Genomic DNA, 20,215 nt, shown 5'->3' with positions numbered 1-20,215 from the left:
GACCAACAGAGCTTTCCCGTGTCTTGTGAAGTGACGGAACTCTTCAGAGAGTTATGTTACCCTCTCGTTACCAACCGGGTGCCGGTGTCTCCTCTGCTCTCTCCGGCTGCGGGCGGAGAGAGCAGGGAGACACGCTGCAGAGCCCCGCTGCCTCAGCCTGCACTTAGGCAGGAAAAGCCAACAATAGGATCAGATCTAAATCATGTTCATGGAGAGACCTTCGTCTGGTCAGCTAACATTACTGCCAAGCAGCTGAAATATAGAGTGATATTGTGCTTTTAGCTGACGTGTGTCGCCTCACTGTTTTGAGCGATGCTCATTCAGGTATATTTAGAGCGAGCAAGCACGAGCTCGACGCTGACTTTCGTTGATTTCAAGGCCACAGGTGCCGCTGTTAACAAGCATTTCTGAAAGTTACAAATAGTCCCTTTAAGTCAAAAGCTTTGCTTTCTTGCAACCATGAATATTTTGAATTTTTACTTTAGCTACTATTACATAGAACAGACACATTATGTCATGGCTAAAACAATTGCAAAGTTTTGTCATCTCTGACATTAATTAATTTATTTTTTAATGTGTGAATATTCCAGTGAACTGAAGTGTATGTGTATTTATGTTTCCACTAGGTGGCAGACACTCAGATATAAAACTCCCTCCAATATTGTATTGAAAGCGTTAAGAAGCGCCGCGAGGGTCAAATCTAATCAGTTCGCCTCTCAAAATGGCGGATGAACCAACACGGGAGTGGAGCGATGAGCAGCTCAAAAGTGACGATTTGCCCAAAAAAGACCTTATAAAGTTCATTCAGGACAATGCAGCACACTCGGTACGTTCACCACTTTAATGCCTTTCTGATCCTATGTTGCATACCTGCATGATAACATGTGAACATGCTGTAAGCAGCACTTTGTTGCTGCAGCATGCTGCGTGGTTAGCTAACAGCGAGCATAGCAACACCAGGAAGCTTGTCGTGTTTTAGCATCTAGCGAGGCGAAATCTACAACAACACACAGTCGTGTTTAATCAAAGCAATGCTGCACTGTTCAGAGATAAGCTGCAGATCATTACATAATCTCACCAGCAGCAGAAACTTCCGCATTGAATGCTGCACGTGTTTTAGTGCAGGAAACGTGCCAGTAATGAGTCAGAGCTGCAGCAGCGCTGCAACATGATGTGCATCTGCTCACTTTCTCTTTGTAATTGCATTTCAGTTCCTCAATGAGCAAAAGCTGCTGGGAAACATCAAGAATGTGGCGAAAACAGCAAAGAAAGAACAGCTGATTATTGCCTACAACCAGCTCTTTGAGAGCAAAGTAAGTGGTGATAGATGAGACTTTGATGCTGCACATGGTGACGTCTGTGGGGTTTGGCTTTGTAAACTCATTCAGATCATGATCGTGTGTGTTTTTCATGTTTTTTCTTTTGTCATTTTGCAGAGGTTTAAAGGCACAGAACCAATTGAGGAAGTGACCGAGCAGGTTAAAGCTGTAAAAATTGAAGAAAAGACCAAAGAGCCGACAGAGGTGGTGGACGAGGTGACTGAGAAAGGCGGGGGATTTAGGGGTTTTTTGTGATTTAGGGGATTTTTGTGATTTTTTTTTTTTTTTTTTTTTTTTTTTTGCTTTGCTCATATACAAACATAAATCACTTTAAAAAGCTATACAAAAAATATATATTTTTGGGAGGTATATGGTTGAGGAAGAGTTGTGTTAAGGGTTGGTTTATATATATTTTTAACTCTGGGTGGATATGTGGGTTTTAAATAAACCTGGTGATGCTGTTCATATATTTAATTTGGGATGTAAATAAATCTGGGATAGTTTATATGTTAAATAAAATAACCATTTATGATATGAGTTATTAGAGGAGAAGTGAGAAAGCGGTAGGGAGATATAAGTTTGACTTCTACCTACTCCTTTTCGGACACTATTACTCTTGTTTTGTTTATTTTATATCTGTTTTTATTTATGTTTCAAAATAAAGTCTTTCATTCATTCAAACTACTATTAACCGCTCCTGCTTTGCTTTTCCTTTCCTAGGGTCCGCCCAAGTACTTCAAGTCGGTGCTGAAGAAGGGCGACAAGACCAACTTTCCAAAGAAAGGCGAGAACGTGAGCTGCTGGTACACGGGCAGCTTGGAGGATGGAACCGTCTTCGACACCAACATACCCACAAGTAAGACAGACCTGCACCCAAAGTGATACTCCACCCAACATATCGTCAATTTCTTTTTTTATTAATCACCCAATTTGAGCTGTTGAAATTATTATTATCATCACATACAACCGTTTTGTCCGACCCCGTGGCGTCACTTTTTGGTTGCAGTAAACACGCGCTTAATGTTAATTAAACAAAACCACTTGCTTGGGTTCAGGCAACAAAACCACTTACTTAGCTTTAGAAAAATGCAACATGGTTGGTCTTAAAATGATTGCGTTTTTACAGTGAGAATGACACTGAACGTTGTGAACGCGGGACACGAACGAGCAGCTAATTGTAAAATGAAAATGAAAAGTAACGCACGGTAGGGCTGCACAACTAATTGAAAATGACTCGTGATCATGATTTGGGCTTCCCACAATTAAATAAACAAGATTGACTGCGATATTGACGTTTAAAATGTGTGCTCCGCTCATAGAAAACTCTGCTACATAAATAAGCGCTTCCCAAACTAACAGCTAGAGATGAACTGTCAATCAGCAGCCGAGTGAAGCCATCCGGTTTTTAGCAGTCTCATACATCCGCATATATATACACAAGCCACCGCCACATTGTGGTTTTACATCGTTTTACTCACACCACTGCTAAAGGGTGCCTTGTGCAGCAGTATTTGACACCCTGGGATAGCACATGTCCTTCATGGTTATATATAGAATCCCCATAGGATATTGATTTCATTGTTTTCAAGTTTAAACCTAAACTGTTCTCTCTCTCTCTCTCTCTCTCTCTCTCTGCAGCGGCAAGAAAGAAGAAGCAAAGTAAACCACTGAGCTTCAAAGTTGGCCTGGGCAGGGTCATCAGAGGGGTGAGTGATTCTTGTTTTTTGCAGCCGAATTTCTGTCAGTTCCTGAATATGACACTTAATGACAAGCCGTTTTAACATTAAATAGCAAAGCCTGACTATCCGGAATTAACATTAGAGATATCTACAAATACATTTTGACTATTCTTAATTACATAGTGACTAGTCCAAATTTGTATTCAAGATATATCTATAGGTAGAGATATCTATAATTCAGTTTTGACTATCCAAAATAACAGTTGGATATCTCAAACGTCATTATGACTAGTCCGAATTGTTGTGCATGACGTTGCTCGTGCAAGGCTTCTCATTGGATATTGACCCAACAAAGCATGTAAACAGTGTTGGCAGAAGCTTTTGCTAGTTCTGTAAAGTTAGAAAGATATTCACAGATTCAAACTTCCCGGATTAATAACTCATAAGCGAAAAAAACAAATCAAAACGAGCCGTCCTCTGAGCTGGACACATAACATTGGTCTCTATGTGCAGCAGGCTGTGAGACGAGTGCTCGGGGACCGTTGTGGATAAGATAGTTAGAAAATGCCATGAAACGGAAAGAGCTTATCATCAAGGAATTTGTAGCAAACGAGAGCTTTGTTCGCTAGAGAGTTGTGGTAGAAATTTACAGCGTTTTGTAGATTTATTGTCTCCAGAAACACTTTATAAAAACCATACGGCAGCAGTGCAGTGCCATAGTATGTTTGAATAGCTTCCGCCTCCCACTTGCCGTAGCTTCTGACATGATTACAGATATCTGCAATGTTATTTCGCCTAGTCAAAACTCTAATTCTAGATATCTGTCATGACATTTTGACTAGGCAGAATGAAATTCATTGTAAGATATCTATATTTTGATAATAGATATCTGCAATTAAATTATGACTATTCCTAACTCCAGTTTGAGATATCTACATCATTTTGACGAGTTGTAATTCCAGGTCAAGATATTTAAAACGTCATTCTGACTATTAATTGAAGATATCTAAAGAGGAACAATGTAAATATCTTTAACGGGAATTATGACTAGTCAGAATTAAACTGTAGATATCTGTAATGAGAAACCCCATACACATGAATGACAGAAGTAGTTTGAATCTTACTAGTCAAAATGTAATTACAGATATCTAAAATTAGAGTTTTGCCTAGTGAAAATATAATTAGATATCTTGAATTAGAGATTTAAGTAGGCAAAATGACATTGCAGATATCTAATGAATATCCAGTCTAGTTATTAAATGTTAAACGGCTTGCCATAAACACTTCTTCTCCACATGTCATCATCAATAATCCTTTATTTCCACAGTGGGATGAAGCCATTCTGACAATGAGCAAGGGTGAAACAGCTCGAGTGGAGATTGAACCAGAGTGGGCCTACGGCAGGAAGGGCCTCCCCGACTCAAAGTATCCTTTTCTTGGGCTGGTCATGTAAATGTACATATTTATAACGTAACGCGATACTCATTTCATTTTAGTCATAGGGTTTTTCTAGTTTTCTTGTCCACACAGTTGATCAGGTATTGTTTTGGCGTCTGTAACTATTTTTAGGGCGAGTCTCCTTGGGGAGTGCCAGTACACTTTGTTTTTCCTGTATTGCAGCTGTAATTTGATCTGATGAAAACATTTTCATTTTGCATCCACTGTTGTCCTATTCCTTAACTCTACTCTACCAGAATTCCTCCCAATGCAAAGCTGATCTTCGAGGTTGAGCTGGTGGCTGTGGATTAATAGGCAACTGCTGGCCAGCATGCACTGCATCTTAAGTGTGGAGGGGGGAAAAAAATATTCAACGGCCTTGCTGTAAAGATTGAAGTTAAAATCACCTTTTGATTACACCGTTCTGTTCCTACTGTCTCCTTCATCACTACATTTACAAGAAACTATGACCAGTTATTTCAGCGTTTTAAGTTTTGGCCAAAATGTGATGGCTTGTCAATAATGTACATATGAGACACCCTGAAACCTTACTCTCTGCATTTTCTTTTGTTCTTTTGCATGTACAATGTAAATGATAAATAAACCTGTTTCAGAGACTGAATTGTACTGAATGATAATTATTCACTTTATGGTTTTCATTTTCAATGGTGCAGTTTCAAGAAGTAGAGTAGATATCTTGTATTAAAATAATTTCCTGTTCTGGTATTTATGTGCACTGGTATCAGATTTACTGTTTGTATTCTGGTCAGTGTTACTAGCACGACTAAGTTTACTTGTAGATAACACCGATTAGATATGACGGCAAATAACTACACAAACTTTAGACTTGTCATCTGCTAAATGATGCATTGTTACTCTTAATCAATACCATTCGATTATCAAAACTATGAAACAAGAATCAACATAAATACGAGCCTCTGCATTGCATAAATTGTGATTAAAAGTAATTATTTTAAATAAGGTAATGGATTTTACGATTAAGAGTTTTGTCAAAAACATTGAAATAGCAAGGATACACCACACAAACTGTTCCATTTTGTCCAAGCCAAATTTTTATTCTGTAAAACAGGAAAACATTTAACCAGACAAAATCCAATGGGTGGGGATCATGTTTCTCCTTTTGGGCATTGGAGCACTTAGGAGTTGGCGTTGGGTCCCTTCTTCTTTCCGAAGGTGGGCACCACGTTCACAAAGCGCCTGTTGTACTGGATGCGACGCTTAGCACGGCCAGTCTTCTTTTTCTTCTTCTCCTGCTTGTCGACCTGGACAACGTGACAAAAAGAGGCATCTGTTATTACTCTAAGATCATAATGTATAGCTCATCCAAAACTGAAAATAAAAAAGCCAATTATATTCTAAATGCGTTCTTGAGGTCAGGAAAGGTGTAAATGTAAAATTATGTTTGTTTATATCATACTGGAACACAAGATAAAACATAAACCTTACCTTGGGTGTCTGTCCCCTCACTTTTCCGGCACGGGCCAGAGAGCCGTGAACCTTACCTGAGGAGAAAAAGAAAACGCAATTGATTGAGATTATTTTCCTGACAAAATAAAGCTCCTGCAATTGATCAGACACAATAATGTACCCAGTGTTCAAAACACTAACGTGGGGGTCATTGTCTAATTAAAACATTAACCCATTTGTGCCCGCAACTGAATTTTTGGGGGTGAAATTGTTCTCTGGTTTTGCCTAAACACAAATATGAAGACATTTTCAACACTGGTCAAACCGTTTGGTTGAAAAGTGGGTTTTTCTTATATTATATCTAGTGTTTGGGCACATAATGTTTTTTTGCTATTAACTGCATTATATTTTTGGAAAAAACAGCAGACCCATGTGCCCAAATACTAGATCTAATATGATAAGAAAATAGCTGTATCTCAGAAACTACAAGGAGCACAACCAAGTATTTGGTATCTATGAATTCATGAGTTTAATATCAAAGATATGCGTACACATGCAGTGTAAAAATGAATTTCATATGGAAAACATTTAACACAATGTTGGCATTTCTCAAAAATCTAGACTTTGACTAATAAAAGTGTGATTTTTCATGTGATTTAAAAATGTCAAAGCTGTAGCGTTAGATACTTGCCCAAAGTGGGTCCGTACCAGATTTCAAGACTTTTGACCAGTGGTATTATTCCTCATCAAACTAAATACAGGCTGTATCCAAAACTGCCTACTAAATACTACTGACGAAAGGCAGTATGTACTGTATACTGCGTTAGTCCGTAGTATTTAGTATGGAACATAAATCGATTTATTTTGTAGTACGCTCCGCCGGGCTTCCGGATTTGGAAAGCAGAAGTAAACAGCATGGACAATAGCAAACCTACGCTACTTGACATTACAAAAATGACCGAAAGTGACCATTCCAGTGCTTTGCATTGTGGGATACAGTAGGGGCGGTAGACTGGTTCGATCCATACTGTAGATCTTTTCCGAATCAGTACGAAATGTGGGTATTATTGGCATATGGTAGATTTAGCTTTTGTTCACATGCTACATTTTGACCAAATCAGTACGTACTTCTAGTCTAGTATGCTGTTTCGTATACAGCCATAGTCTTTTGGCACACATGGGTTAAGCCATTTGTGTATTCATCTATGATGATCTTCGATAAAACGGCTTGAGCCACCGTGGTGCTGGTTTGGTTATCATGACATGATATACAGCCAGCAGCATACCCCAAATAAAACTACATTTTTCACACGCTCAATCAAAATGAAATGTTTGTCATCAACAGGCAACACTGGCTTTTGTATTCTATCACCACGGTGTTCTATCCCCACCAATTGGAAGGTCGGTGGTTTGATCCCCGGCTGCTCCGGGTCACATGTCGATGTGTACTTGAGCAAGACACGTAACCCAAAATTGCTCCCGAAGGCATAGCCATCGGTGTGTGAATGAGTATTTACATTAGATCCTGATGAGCAAAGTTGGCAGCCTCTGCCATCAGTGTGTGAATGTGTGAATGCTGACATGTAGTGTGAAGCGCTCCGAGTGGTCTGGAGACTAGAAAAGCGCTACATAAATGCAAGTCTATTTATCATTTACAACACATACAGTTGTGAGGTGTGTGTACTGACCTCCCAGGAGTCTGCCAGCTACCTCCAGGGTGCAGAGCTCTGAGACACCACAGGATGCCAGGGAGGCATCATTCTCCAGTGGGCAGCCAGCGAGCAACAGGACCTGATCCTCTACCAGGAGACCCTCCAGACCCTGGACATGAGCCTGAGAGATACACCCAAAGAATAAGCGTTTCATTTCATCAACGATTCATATATGACTGACTATAACACTGCAAATAAGATATTACTGCTTCCAAGATAAAAAAAAGTCTGGTGTTTTACCTTGATCTGTCCAACAGTCTCCTGTCCGGTCACCTCAAGGGTGTGAGTGTTCTGGGCACGCAAGAAGAGCTGCATCTTTATGCTGGAAGAAAACACAAAACAGCTCAGTGACTGTAGTCATCAATGTTGCTACTGCGGAAATCATCATGTGGCGTTGGAGTTATTTGTGACAGCAAACATTTACCACGTTGTGCCGGTTTCTGAGGTTGTTAAATAACACTAACAAAGTATACAATGTCACAAAAACAGAAAGATTGACTAAAGCTGACTTTAAAGTAAGTCAAAGCAGCCTGCTAGAGGAGCTGGAACACACTTGTCCCTCTCTGTAGCTCGCTAATGCTAGGCTAGCTTTAACTAGCCGCATGGGACACGCGTTTCATAAAAGTCGCTTAAAAACACGTGAAATGTGTCTTAACTGTTCAAATAAAGTATAACTTGAGATAAGGGATGATATGGGTGCTGTATCCGCGTACAAAAACACATCAGGGTTTCACATAATTAAGGTTTTTCCACTTAAATCTCACAGGCCTCACCTCGTTTGATGCTAGTCGTTCAACGCTAGACACAGAAAGGGCTGTTTAACACTGCGCATGTGCGGAAATACGTCATCCCAAACCAGACTAAGTGGCCACGCCCATCGCGATTCGGATGATGCTGCAGGTTTTGAAGGATCAATTATTGTTTTTTATGTTGTTTTATTTGGCAAAAACACCGTATTTTGCATTAAAACACAAAGCTACATAAACCTCTGAGATGTTAGACAATCATTAACTCTTCTGCTCAAAGGCTATGGAAGTTTTTATTGGACTTTATTAGTTGTAACCCACAGAAGACATTCCACAAATGTGTACCATGATCTGCAAATATTTCACTATCCACAAACATGTATTTTTGTATTTGTGTTGTGTAAAGTCACATCCACAACAATACAGGGCGATTTGCAAATACGCATAACTTACTCTGTAAATACGTATTTTAAGGTTTACATGTAAAGTGATATCTACACATTTGTGCATCTATTTAGCATTTGCAAATCCTGTGCATTTGTGGGCCACATGACATTTGTAACTTTCCTCCTGTTTGTTTACAGAATTTTGTCCGACTGGTACCGCAGCAGATCTGTAGATAAGAGTTGTAATCCCCAGAAGACAATTCACAAATATGTAACATGATCTGCAAATATTTCACTATCCACAAATGTATTTTTGTATTTGTGAAAGGCCATAATAAACAAGCTGTGGCTTGTGACTTGGGTTTATTTGGGCATTTTATTTGTTTCAAACCATAGACATAAAACTGTTTTATATCTGTTTCAAACTGGATTAATTTCTTCACGTAGATCACCAGTAAAAGAAATAAGCTCTTTACATTCCGCTAAATCATTGCTCAATACAGGTAAAATATAATAACATATCTATTAAGTTACGATAATGTACACTTTGTACTGAAGAGCGAACATGAATAAAAAAAAAATGTCTGTAGTAAAAAATACATACTTGGTTGTAGAATTGTGTGTGTTACGCCTCTAAATAGCTCATGAGATGTGCATCAATGCTTTGAGCCATTTGGGAATCGAAAGGATGATGTATACGAATGAGGGGACACTTCAGGATATCAATATCTTTATTATGAAATCAGGTCAAAATAAAAAAGGTGGAACTCTTCATTTTCTCTATGGAAACATAGCCATGAAATATTAAAAATCTTTCAGTTTGGGAGGGAGAAAACACGACTCAAGAGGTACATCAATGAATGCCTCCGTTGCAAGTTTAAATCTTAAACACAAAGAAAGAGACCAAAGTAAGTCATCCATCTAAAAATTAAAAAGCTTTAATCACACGAGAAAAAATATATCTGCCTTCACAAGTAACATGCATTAATGAACCCCCAAAAAAAGCAGCCCAGTGTTGAAGATGAATGTGGCAATTATTATTATTTTTTTAAACGACATGGCTGATCAACATGACTGTCATGGAGGGCCACGTGTATTTTTTCCAACCAATGGCTACAAACTGATTAGCAGACTTTAAAGCAGAAAGAAGGAACAAATCAGCTTCTGAGGTCGGATTGAAATGATCCCCATGACACCATGTTAAGTAGCCCTGTTCAGAGATGTAGGCATGTAGACTGAGTCTCCATCTTTATGTCAGGATTTTGTCCATCATGTTGGAGGAGGGGGGTAGTACTGGTTATACTGGGCATATTGGTTGTACTGTCCCCAGGAGTTTTGTCCCCAACCGCCGTATTGCTGCTGAAAAGAGAAAAAAAAATTAGAAAATTACCATGATCACTGAAATTTAAACAAAACATGAGCTGAACTTTGGTGTACTTTTGTCAGCCCATTTTGATAAAAAAAATACATTCTTACTAGAAAATACATATAATAACTGCTGTAAATGGCCATACATGCTTGGTATAACATTTTCAGTGCCATCAACTGCTCGGATAAGAAACCCACCTGGTACCAGTTGTTGTACGCAGAGTTGTTTGCCTGCGCGTCTGTTCCTGCATTTGCTACATCTGCGGAATCTTCGTCCACGCGCTGTCTCTTGGTGTCGGGCTCCGTAGAGCTGGAGACAAATAGTTTCAAGTGAGTAAAATCCCTTGTAAAGTAGTTCACCAAGAAATAAAGCTTGTTAAGTGTGATACAATGAATAACTAACTACAGAACACGTAATGCCGACCTTACACCAAACGACTTTTCAAGCAATTTCACTGTTGCAGACATATTTCCAAAGTCGGAATAAAATCATGAGACTTTTGGTAGAGTTGTGGCACACTCCCGTGATCTCGATCGTTTAGTAACATGGTCATAAAACTCAGTACAAGAGGTCTTGAGTCAGTCTTTTTCTCGGCTTGACGTTCTGATAAAATCAAACAAGTTTAATATTATCGTAAGTTCGTTGGCATGAACATTGTCAACAACCAGTAAGTGTGCTGTTCCCCAGTCTATGCAAAATCTTACAGTCTGTGACTAAAAAAAGTCTGTAGGTGAGGGAGGGTGTCAGACTTAAGTCTTTTAAAAGTCTTTTCAAAGTCTCCTAGTGTATGGTAGGCATTAGTTGAACTGATAATTTTATCCTTTATTTGAAAGTTACTTGAAGACATGAAAATAATGATGTGTTGATGTGACCCACGCCCTGTTCCCTTATCCACCTGTCATACCCGTTCTCGGCTTTCCTCTTTGTGGGTTCGCTTTCTTTTTGTAGTTTCTGGTGTTCCTCATATGCAGCCACAAGCCTAAAAGATGTAAAAGAATGAAAATTAGTCAATATCAAACATGACAAAAGGAATAAAAAGACATTAGCCATTTTTCTGTCTCTAAAAGTAACAAAAAAAACAACTCACACATTGATGTCACTGCCAAAGTCCTCGAGGAACTCAACCTTGCGCTGGCAGAAGAGGAGGCGGGATTCGAGGGGCATCTGGCTCTTAAGGGCTCGATCGAAACAAGCCAAGATCTCGGCCTCGTTCTGCGTCACATCCCCACTGTATTCCAGCTCAAGCAGGTTTAGATAGAGTTTCGGACTCGTCTGTAAAGCCGAAAAAATATTAGTGTATCTCACAACTAGTGCAATTCAGCCATAGTGGAAAGGGGGACAATTCACTTTTAATTGCATGTGGACTTCAGCTTCTCTCATTCTGAGCAGAGTTTATTGCAGGAGAGACCCAACTGAATAATACGGCTGTAAAAAATTGGCCAAAAAATTAAACACAAAAACACATAGGTTCAAACTATTTGAATATCTATTTATGAGCATTATGTTCACGACACCGTGTCCTAACCGGCCATATGTGACGCAGCACAAACGAGGATTCATGTATACGATACCTCATTTCAATAAAGAGACCTAAATAAGGTGGCAGCTGGCTGGAGGGAGATCACCTGAAAGTTTCCAACTTGCTGTTGGCTAGATTGTGTCATATGTCATTTCCAGTAAATAATCCCATTGTAAAACGCGTGTTTTCTATTTAAAAACGTCTGTTTTTTTAAACTTTTAGTGGTCCGTACAGAAGACTTTGTCACCCATGAGTGTAAATGAATAAATACAGCATGTAAATTAATTACTTTTACTGCATGGCCTTTTTTTCAGTCAAAGAACTTTAATTGGATTTAGTAAGGGCTTGCTGACTCTTTAAGGTCTATGTCAAACTATTCATGTATGCATCGGTAGAAGGGGCCAACAACTAGTTCTCACCTGGTCCTTTTCAATGGCATCCAGCAGCACCTTCCTGGCCTTGCTCAGACTTCTCTGCACCTTCATCATCTGCCTGGCCAGCTTCACAGCATAAAACGATGTCTCCGTAGCATTCTTCGCAGACTCCATGGCCTCCGTCAACAGGGCCTCCGCCTCCTCCAAGTTACCGTGACGACGCTCGAGACTGACCCTCCGAAGGCGCACCATGGCCAGACCCGGGACCGCTGCCTCCAGGGACTTCAGGATGCCACGAGCCTCCTCTACATTACCTGGGCAAAGACGAGCAGAATACTGTCAGCATGGCATAACACGAGTCAAATTCTATGCAATTTTATCATTTAAAAAGTCTGTTATCACTATGTTCACACCACCAGAGGTAATTTATTCATACCCATAGAGAGACTTCCCTCAAAATCTCCTTGGTAATTTGACTGTATTCAATTTGCATGTTTGTTTGAAAGAGTGTCACTCACCCTGCTGCTCCTCAAAGGCAGCCCACAGCAGGTGGATTGCTGGTTTCTTGGGCATATGGATGTCGCACGCCTTCTTGTAGACATGTCTCACACTATCACTGCTGTAGCCCTCTAGATATTTTGCATACTTCAGAGTGAAAAAGAGAGAGCGAGTTGGAAGAAATGTAGGAGAGGACAGAGAAAAAAAGAACAGAGGAGAAAGGCAAAAGAGACAACACAATTTAAACCTAAAATTTCAGTCGACAGACACTGAATTTCTTCATTGACAAGATCGTTTTTAGAAATTTTCTGTGTAAACCCATCAGCACCTTCATGGAACCAATTAGATAAGTTTCTGTAAGGTAGTGGGAGACGAAGAAGATGCAACGTAGTAGTTGGCAAATGCTGCAGTCAAATCTTGTGTGGCAAGCTGGCCATCCCCTAATACAACAGATACAGTCACATATCAACGTTACACGCAAAGAGAGTGCAGGACGATTTACTGTGTCCATGTGATTATCATCGTTGCTGGGGAAGTGCAGGGAGGTAGCAGGAGTGAGAGAGAGGTTAAAGGTCACGTTACCTTGGTCCAGAACTCCTCGTAGAGTGAACAAGCGATGAGGCATCGCTCGAAAAGAACGACCACGCGCTCCCAAGACCCGTTTTCAATTTCAAAGTCCAGGTACTCCTTCCAGTTGTTCAGCTGCGTCTTCTCTAAGGCTTTGACATGGAAGTATGGCCTCTTAATCTAAAAAGACATGAATAAATGTTAGTTTCACAGTGTCAAAGAATAAATAAAAAAAAAAACTAGGGCTGTCAAAGTTAACGCAATAAAGTGTTAACACAAATTTGTTTTAACGCCACTAATTTCTTTTAAGGCATTAACGCAACTTGTTATTTCTAGGTTGTAGCGGGCTCTAGTAAAGCTAGAGTGAAGATACTGGCATAGAAAACAAGAAAACCTAAGGAATCCATTGGTACCAATCATCTCATACTAGCCTTTAGCGCACACTGACAGCTGTTGTTGCCTGTTGGGCTTGAGTTTACCATGTTATGATTTGAGCATATATTTTATGCTAAATGCAGTACCTGTGAGGGTTTCTGGACAATATTTGTCATTGTTTTGTGTTGTTAATTGATTACCAATATTAAATATATACACACACATTTGCATATAGCAAGCATATTTGCCCACTCCCATGTGGATAAGAGCATTGAATACTTGACAAATTTCCCTTTAAAAAGGTACAATTTAAACAGAAAGAAAGTGTGATAAATTTGCGATTAAATGCGATTAACTATGGACATTCATGCGATTAACCGCGATTCAATATTTTAATCAACTGACAGCCACAAAAAAAAACACATTTCCAACAATTAACGTAATGTTGTGGAGAAAACAAGATGCATACCCCTTCCTCGAAGGCCCAGCGCTTGCTGACTTCATGTTCGTTGTGGTTGAACACTTCCTGCCGAACCTCGGTCACCTTGTGGCGCATGTTCTCGATCTCTGTCACTCTCTACATAAAGACACACAAAAAAACACATGGTCAACACCCTCTTGTATCAGGTCCTCCACTTGATGTAGAAACTGCTAGTCCTGCAGCCAAAGATTTACATCACCATGAGCTTGCCAGAGACAAGAAGCCTGTGGAGGGGGGAGGTATGTATGCACCCTGCATGTCAGCCTCTGGGTGCAGGTGCTGGGCCCCGGTTGATCCTTTTAGTTTTAGGGCGAGTCCCTGACTGGATGCCAACTTGAATCCCCCCTGGCATTCAATGGCTTGGCTGCTGACATAAAGACACCTCTTCAAACCTGAGCAAAGCTTTCCATCTCATCATGGAGAACAGGCAAGCTCCAGCTAACCCCTGCAAGCAGTTCTTTTGGAAATGTGTCTACCCTGGAGGAGGCAAGTGGATTTGTACCTTAGCAGGGTCCGCCAGATCCTCCGTACCAGGTGGTAACTCCTCCTGAGCAACGGGTGTCTCCTCATCCTCGCGGATCATCGCCGATAGGCTGGCTTTAGAGAGCTCGAGCCTCATCTGAACAAACTCCTCTTCTGACAAGAAGTGTTTGGGGTTGTTGTTCTGCACATGCTCTTTGAACCTGCAAAGATTCATAACAGGTAAATAAGACTCCAAAAAAGGTTTCAAATAGTGTTACATGTAGGTTTTATTTTAGTCTAAATTGCTTGAAAGGAAAAAAGCTTCTCTTCGGTTTGTGTTGTGCGGAGCTGAGTGCTGGTTTCACTCCATACCAACTCACCAAGACCTCCCAGTTCATGTCATGGATTTTCTTGAAAAATATTCATGTGAAAACTTCAATTAAATTCATGGGACCTTGCAAAATCCTGTAGCCAGTAGACGATTTGAGAGAGGGGATGAGTTGGGATGTCATCTCCCTTGTTAGCGAAATGACCAAAATGCATCCCCCTTGCTAACCTGCCATCCCTTAATAAATTAAAGATTCTTCGTTTGGTTAAAAATATATATATATACTTTTATCAATTTGATTACTGTAAAACATTCAGCAGCAACAACTTAGATGAATAAATGTTGCAAACCATCCTTGGGGTTTCTTGGATGTTCAGTACAAATTTCAACCCAAACCAGCAGAAAATAAGCAATTGGTGAGGCTTAAAATACACAATCTTCCAAAGATTCATAACTTTAAAAGTATTTGGAGTAGAGCTATAGGATTTTGCAAGTTCCCATTAATTTATGAGAAGTTTTCACATGATTTTTTCCCCAGAAAATCCATGACTTACACTGGGAGGCCTTAGTGAGTTGGAATGGCCCTGCTACAAAGAGGACCCTATTCTGGTCAATGCTACATTTACTTCACATTAGGGCTGGGCAAAATGCCGATATATATTGTTGAAACTATATAAAAATATCTATCGTATATATTTTTCTATCATGATATAGGCTAGGCCTATATTTCCTTTTTTTCTCTATAATTTCACTTTAAATGTTATGTTCATTTTGCACTCAAGTTCTTAAAATGAGAAAATACTCAATACTTTTCATTTGTCAAGTATTTAATTCACACAGTACTATACAAAAATAGGCTTTACTATGTGGTTATTTCATATAGATTCTATTTATTTACTGAATTAGCAGAAAACCTGCTGAGCCCTACTTTACATAAACTATAGAGAATCTGTGTCACTGGAGTATAACCAAGGAGCTGATAGAAAGACACAACATGACTACAACCAGGGTGTTATTCTGTTTTTCCCTTACCTCTGGAAGTGCTGGGAATACAGCTGGGTTGGGATGCTCAAGACGAGGTCGTAGATGGCGGTGACGTTAGCCAGTTTGTTCTGCTCTGTCTCCCAGTTGATGTAGGACTCCCACAGGCGATCTGAGCGAAAGTCTGTGCCTGCTGCACGCACTGCATGTTCATAGGCACTAATAGTAGAAAATAATAGGAAAGATTGTGAGTCATATTTAATAATTTCTTGTCTCATCAAATATTTGGTTAAATTAACTACTTTACACAAAAACTAGTGACGATGAGATTTTAAATGTAGACCATTTCTGCTGTCATATAAGTAAGTCACATAACAAGAATGAGGGAAAAATGCTACGTAAGAGTCTTATACTTACGCTCGAATGCGTCCCTCGGTCTCTGGATCCTCCAGGTCTGAGTTCTCCTTGATGTAGGTCAGGTAATGCAGCCACAGGTCCACACTGAGAGGGATGGCCTGCAAGCCTCTTCTGTATACCTTGAAGAGACCAAACATAAACAAGTCTGTCAATGGCTGGAATAATTATACTTCTTCATTAAAACAGCTCTCTTTGGCTCTCTGGGTTAATGCCTTTAACAGTTGCGGTTCGCAGTCTCGAAAGAACCAAGACTTAGGCACAACTTCATGGTCTTGAGTCAGTGTACTAAAATAATAATGGACAATACCAGAACAGTCCAGCTGGTGACAAGCCAACTATTTGATTCGACAGAACAGCACAGTGTTTCCATTATATACATTTTGCAGCGGCAGCCCTCCGCTGCAAAATTGTTGCCACCGCTGCTTCAGAATTTTATGAAATTACATCAAATGAAATAAGAATTAGCTAGCAAGCGCACCCTGCGGTCCCTCCCTTCACGCCCTGCTACCAGGGGACTATTTTTTCCAGGAGGAGAGCAGGTGGCAGGTGTTTTAAGTCTTATTTTTAACTCAAGTGTTGTCTCATGTGAGGCAGTTGTTTTTGTTTATATGGACGTTTCAAATAAAATAAGAAAGTAATCAAATGTGATGAAGTACGGTACGACTTGAATTTACAGAACAATTACTGTATCATGATATGTACTGTTACAGTGATATAAAATTACATATACTGTGATAGAAGATTTTGGCCATATCACCCGCCCCTACCCCCCCGCTGCTGAAAAAAACTGAGAGGAAACACTGCATCACATACAGCAAAAGGTAGAACACTAAAGACAAGAAAGCTACAAATGTGTGTCCAAAAGATATTTATATTTACCTCTTCTGCAATCTGTATATTCTCATGCTTTTTCTCAATATCAGCATACTTCTTCCAGTAGCCATAGCAGTAAGGATAACGTAGGAAGAATATATCAAATGACTTTCTCACAGCTTCAAGGTCATTCTGCAAAGGAGAGGCAACAACAGAAAGATTGATTACTATTTCCGGTTTAGTGTAATAATCCGTATGTTCAATTTTAGTAACATACAAACTGAACATGTCTGCACATGTCTGAATAATCTGCATGTCTTTTGTCTTACCTCTTGTTCCACATACTGCAGCAGGTAGACCCAACCATTGAAATCTTCTGGGTTGTCCTCGCAACCTGTGAAGAGTTTTTCAAACTCACTGGGCGGCTCTGGCTCTGGCTCTGCAGGAACAGTCGGTTCTGGTGTCGTCTCTTTGGCTGCTTCTTCCAGCTCCATGCCATCCTCTGTCACCTGTGGTGCCTCAGCCCCATCTGGAGAAGTTAACAAATATGGTATTAGAGTCAAAAGGCCATATTAAATGATTATATGTTATGTAAGCAGCAGCATAATTTAACATTTAATTCTGTGATTTTGCGGTTCTACTGCACATATCAACCAATGATGAGCTACAGGTCACTGTGTTTAACCACTTCAGTTGGGTGGACTGTTGGAAAAGTTTATCTTTGCTTTAGTAAACTATCTAGTCATCCTAACTTAAAATTTTCGGCTTGAGTTAGATATCTATTGTTGCCATGTAAGGAGACCAATTTTGCCTTAATGTATAATCGGATACATAGCAACAACTAAACAGCAACGATTTTGATTACCTTGAGTGCCATCCTGCACAGCAGCTTCTGGCTCTACGGTCATCTCCTGGCTGTCTTGCTCAGACTCTCCAGACTCTGCTTTGTGTTCTGATGGCTGTTCTGGCTGTTCTGCCTCTTCTGCGGGCTGTGGTGGTGGTGGTGGTGGAGGTGGTGACTGCTCTTCTTGGAAGAGCTGAGCACTGGCAATCTGAAACTGCTCCACAGCCTTCTCCACAGATCCCAGCTCTGTGGAATTCATCTGCTCGTCCGGTGACTGCTCTTGCTCCGGAGCATCCTGGGATGAATCGGAGTCCTCGGGCAAGATGTTGGTGAGCGGTTCTGGAGCAACCTGGTCTGGGGACCAGTCAGCTGTTTGTCCTAGAACCGGAAGGTCAGGAAGAAAGGCATCCCCATTGCTCTCCATGACAGGGGACTCAGTGTCCAGCATTCCAGTAACGGTGTCGTCTGAGAATTGCAGGCCTGTTGAAAAGCAGGTTTGGATTATCACTAAAGCTGCAACAATTAATCGATAGACAAAAACTTTGAACTGGTACACGTAAACATGAGCGCAGCACCTCGATTCTGGCTTCACTTCACTGGCTCTCTGTGTGTTTTAGGATTGATTTTAAGATTTTATTATTGACATATAAATCATTAAATGGGCTGTCCCCCACACTGCCTGTTTTTAAATCAAACCTCAAAACGCACTTTTATTCCTTGGCTTTTGGCTCGGCATGAGAGTTGACTATTTTAATCCTTTTTCCTTTCCTATTGGTCTTAACGCTTTTAGTATTTTAATGTCCTGTTGGTTTTAAGTTGACCTTAGTGTTTTTATGTTTTATGTATAATTGTTTGGTCAACTTTTGTTGTTTTTAAATGTGCTTTATAAATAAATTTGGATTGGGAAAAAAATTATCAGCAACTATTTTGATAACCCATTACTTGTTTCAGTAATTTTTCCAAGAAAAAATATTCTCTGGTTTCAACTTCCCAAATGTGAGGATTTCTATTATTTTCTTTGCCATGCATGAGTACCTTTTAAGTTTTGGACTGTTGATCAGACAAAACAAGCACATTTTACAACATCACAGTGGGCTAGGAGAAGTTGTAAATGTTCTTTTTCAATATTTTGATATTTAGATAGATGAATACAGTGCAGAAGAGACTGTTAAAAGGTGAATATAGTGCAGAAGAGACTTCTAAAAGTGAATATAGTGCATAAAGACTGTTAAAAGGTGAATATAGTGCAGAAGAGACTTCTAAAAGTGAATATAGTGCATAAAGACTGTTAAAAGGTGAATATAGTGCATAAGAGACTGTTAACAGTGAATATAGTGCATTATTATCTGTCCTGCAGACCGTAGCATTTTATAGACTAAACGACTAATAAATACCAAAATATGGGCAGATTTAAGTCAAGCTAGCTAGCTTTACACCTAAAAAAGGTCACTCCGCTGGAAGCGGCAGCAGCTGCTGCTACAGGACACTTCCTTGTTCTGACATTAAAACAGATGCCAGCTTTAGCTTAAACCCTAGCTACTAAAAATAATGCATCCACGTGATCCTGGCGTCCTGGTTAAATAACACTACAAGAGGCTCCTTAACTTAACTAACTTAAGTGTAACGTGTCGAAATCGATTAATGTTGGCGTTAGCCGTGGCCTGATTTGCTCTTCGGGGGCATGTTGCACCGTGGAGATTGTTTGCATAGTCAAAGTTCAACCAGAAGTTGGGGCCTAGACTACATCTATTTCCTGAAAAGTATCACAGAAACTCCAGTGACCGAGTAACGTTGAACGTGAACTCAATTATGATTATTCTAGTTAGTTAACTGCGATTTTAACAAAGTTTACCCACCAGTGGGGTGATTACCTTGCAATCTGGTTCACCTTTATGCCAACTACAACAACAACAACGTGCTACGTAGTTGCCTCCTGCTCCAGATAATAGTCGGCCCCAGCGTCTCCACGTTAGCTAGCCGTTAGCTAGCCGTTAGCAGTTTCCCTAGCTACCGTTACCATTAGCTACCTAGCATTAGCAGGCGGTTAAGTTGCCACGGTTATAGTCACATTACACTGATTTCATCAATAAATATTTGTTTTGGGGATCTTACCAGTATCTTCCATGAAAGTTTGGTCAACCTTATGAACTTGTGTGCAGCTTTCGAAGTCACTTTATCTAACCTACAAGAGACAGGCGCGCTGCGTCCACCATACTATACTTAACTAGAGGAAGAACCGAGGACACGTCTGCGCATGCGCAGTGGACCGCCCCGCCCCCTGCCCTTAATACAGCCATCCATGGTGTTTGGTTTAATACATCCATGGTGTTTGGTTTAATACATCCATGGTGTGTGCTTTAATACATCCATGGTGTGTGTGGTGACAAACCTTTCCCAATTTTGTGCTAAATCTGTAAATATTCAAGGTCACAAGATTATTGATGCAGAAAAATGAAAGGAAATGATATAAACGTGGTTAA

At 40.1% G+C, this 20,215-nt stretch overlaps 3 protein-coding genes and 1 long non-coding RNA gene across 7 annotated transcripts in view; 2 read left to right on the top strand and 2 right to left on the bottom strand.

Annotated features, from left to right (window-relative positions):
• Positions 1 to 20,215, top strand: part of LOC141755882 (uncharacterized) — a 490,132-nt gene that overhangs the window by 449,503 nt on the left and 20,414 nt on the right. The gene's annotated exons all lie outside the window — the stretch shown is intronic.
• On the top strand, positions 668 to 5,053 carry fkbp3 (FKBP prolyl isomerase 3). The gene is made up of 7 exons (XM_074616137.1): positions 668 to 826; positions 1,212 to 1,313; positions 1,437 to 1,535; positions 2,040 to 2,175; positions 2,958 to 3,025; positions 4,326 to 4,423; positions 4,693 to 5,053. Exons 1-7 carry the CDS (start codon positions 722 to 724, stop codon positions 4,745 to 4,747), a joined length of 663 nt encoding a protein of 220 aa, XP_074472238.1. The 5' UTR covers positions 668 to 721; the 3' UTR covers positions 4,748 to 5,053.
• On the bottom strand, positions 5,486 to 8,489 carry faua (FAU ubiquitin like and ribosomal protein S30 fusion a). The gene is made up of 5 exons (XM_074616138.1): positions 8,349 to 8,489; positions 7,816 to 7,897; positions 7,552 to 7,696; positions 5,903 to 5,958; positions 5,486 to 5,718 (listed from the first exon to the last, which is right to left on the bottom strand). Exons 2-5 carry the CDS (start codon positions 7,888 to 7,890, stop codon positions 5,593 to 5,595), a joined length of 402 nt encoding a protein of 133 aa, XP_074472239.1. The 5' UTR covers positions 7,891 to 7,897; positions 8,349 to 8,489; the 3' UTR covers positions 5,486 to 5,592.
• On the bottom strand, positions 9,421 to 20,001 carry prpf39 (PRP39 pre-mRNA processing factor 39 homolog (yeast)). Of its 4 annotated transcripts, none has more exons than XM_074616132.1 (15): positions 19,848 to 20,001; positions 17,757 to 18,215; positions 17,221 to 17,420; positions 16,958 to 17,083; positions 16,079 to 16,197; positions 15,713 to 15,880; positions 14,393 to 14,573; positions 13,879 to 13,986; positions 13,050 to 13,214; positions 12,488 to 12,614; positions 12,015 to 12,283; positions 11,164 to 11,348; positions 10,972 to 11,055; positions 10,274 to 10,385; positions 9,421 to 10,066 (listed from the first exon to the last, which is right to left on the bottom strand). In XM_074616132.1, exons 1-15 carry the CDS (start codon positions 19,858 to 19,860, stop codon positions 9,977 to 9,979), a joined length of 2,406 nt encoding a protein of 801 aa, XP_074472233.1. In that variant the 5' UTR covers positions 19,861 to 20,001; the 3' UTR covers positions 9,421 to 9,976. The 4 variants fall into 4 exon arrangements, with proteins under 4 accessions (XP_074472233.1, XP_074472235.1, XP_074472236.1 ...); XM_074616134.1 differs by having other exon boundaries at positions 9,421 to 10,063; XM_074616135.1 differs by having other exon boundaries at positions 10,981 to 11,055.

The sequence above is a fragment of the Sebastes fasciatus genome, chromosome 18, assembly GCF_043250625.1.
Source record: "Sebastes fasciatus isolate fSebFas1 chromosome 18, fSebFas1.pri, whole genome shotgun sequence".
Lineage (NCBI taxonomy): Eukaryota > Metazoa > Chordata > Actinopteri > Perciformes > Sebastidae > Sebastes > Sebastes fasciatus.
This window is presented reverse-complemented; position numbering and strand designations above follow the sequence as displayed.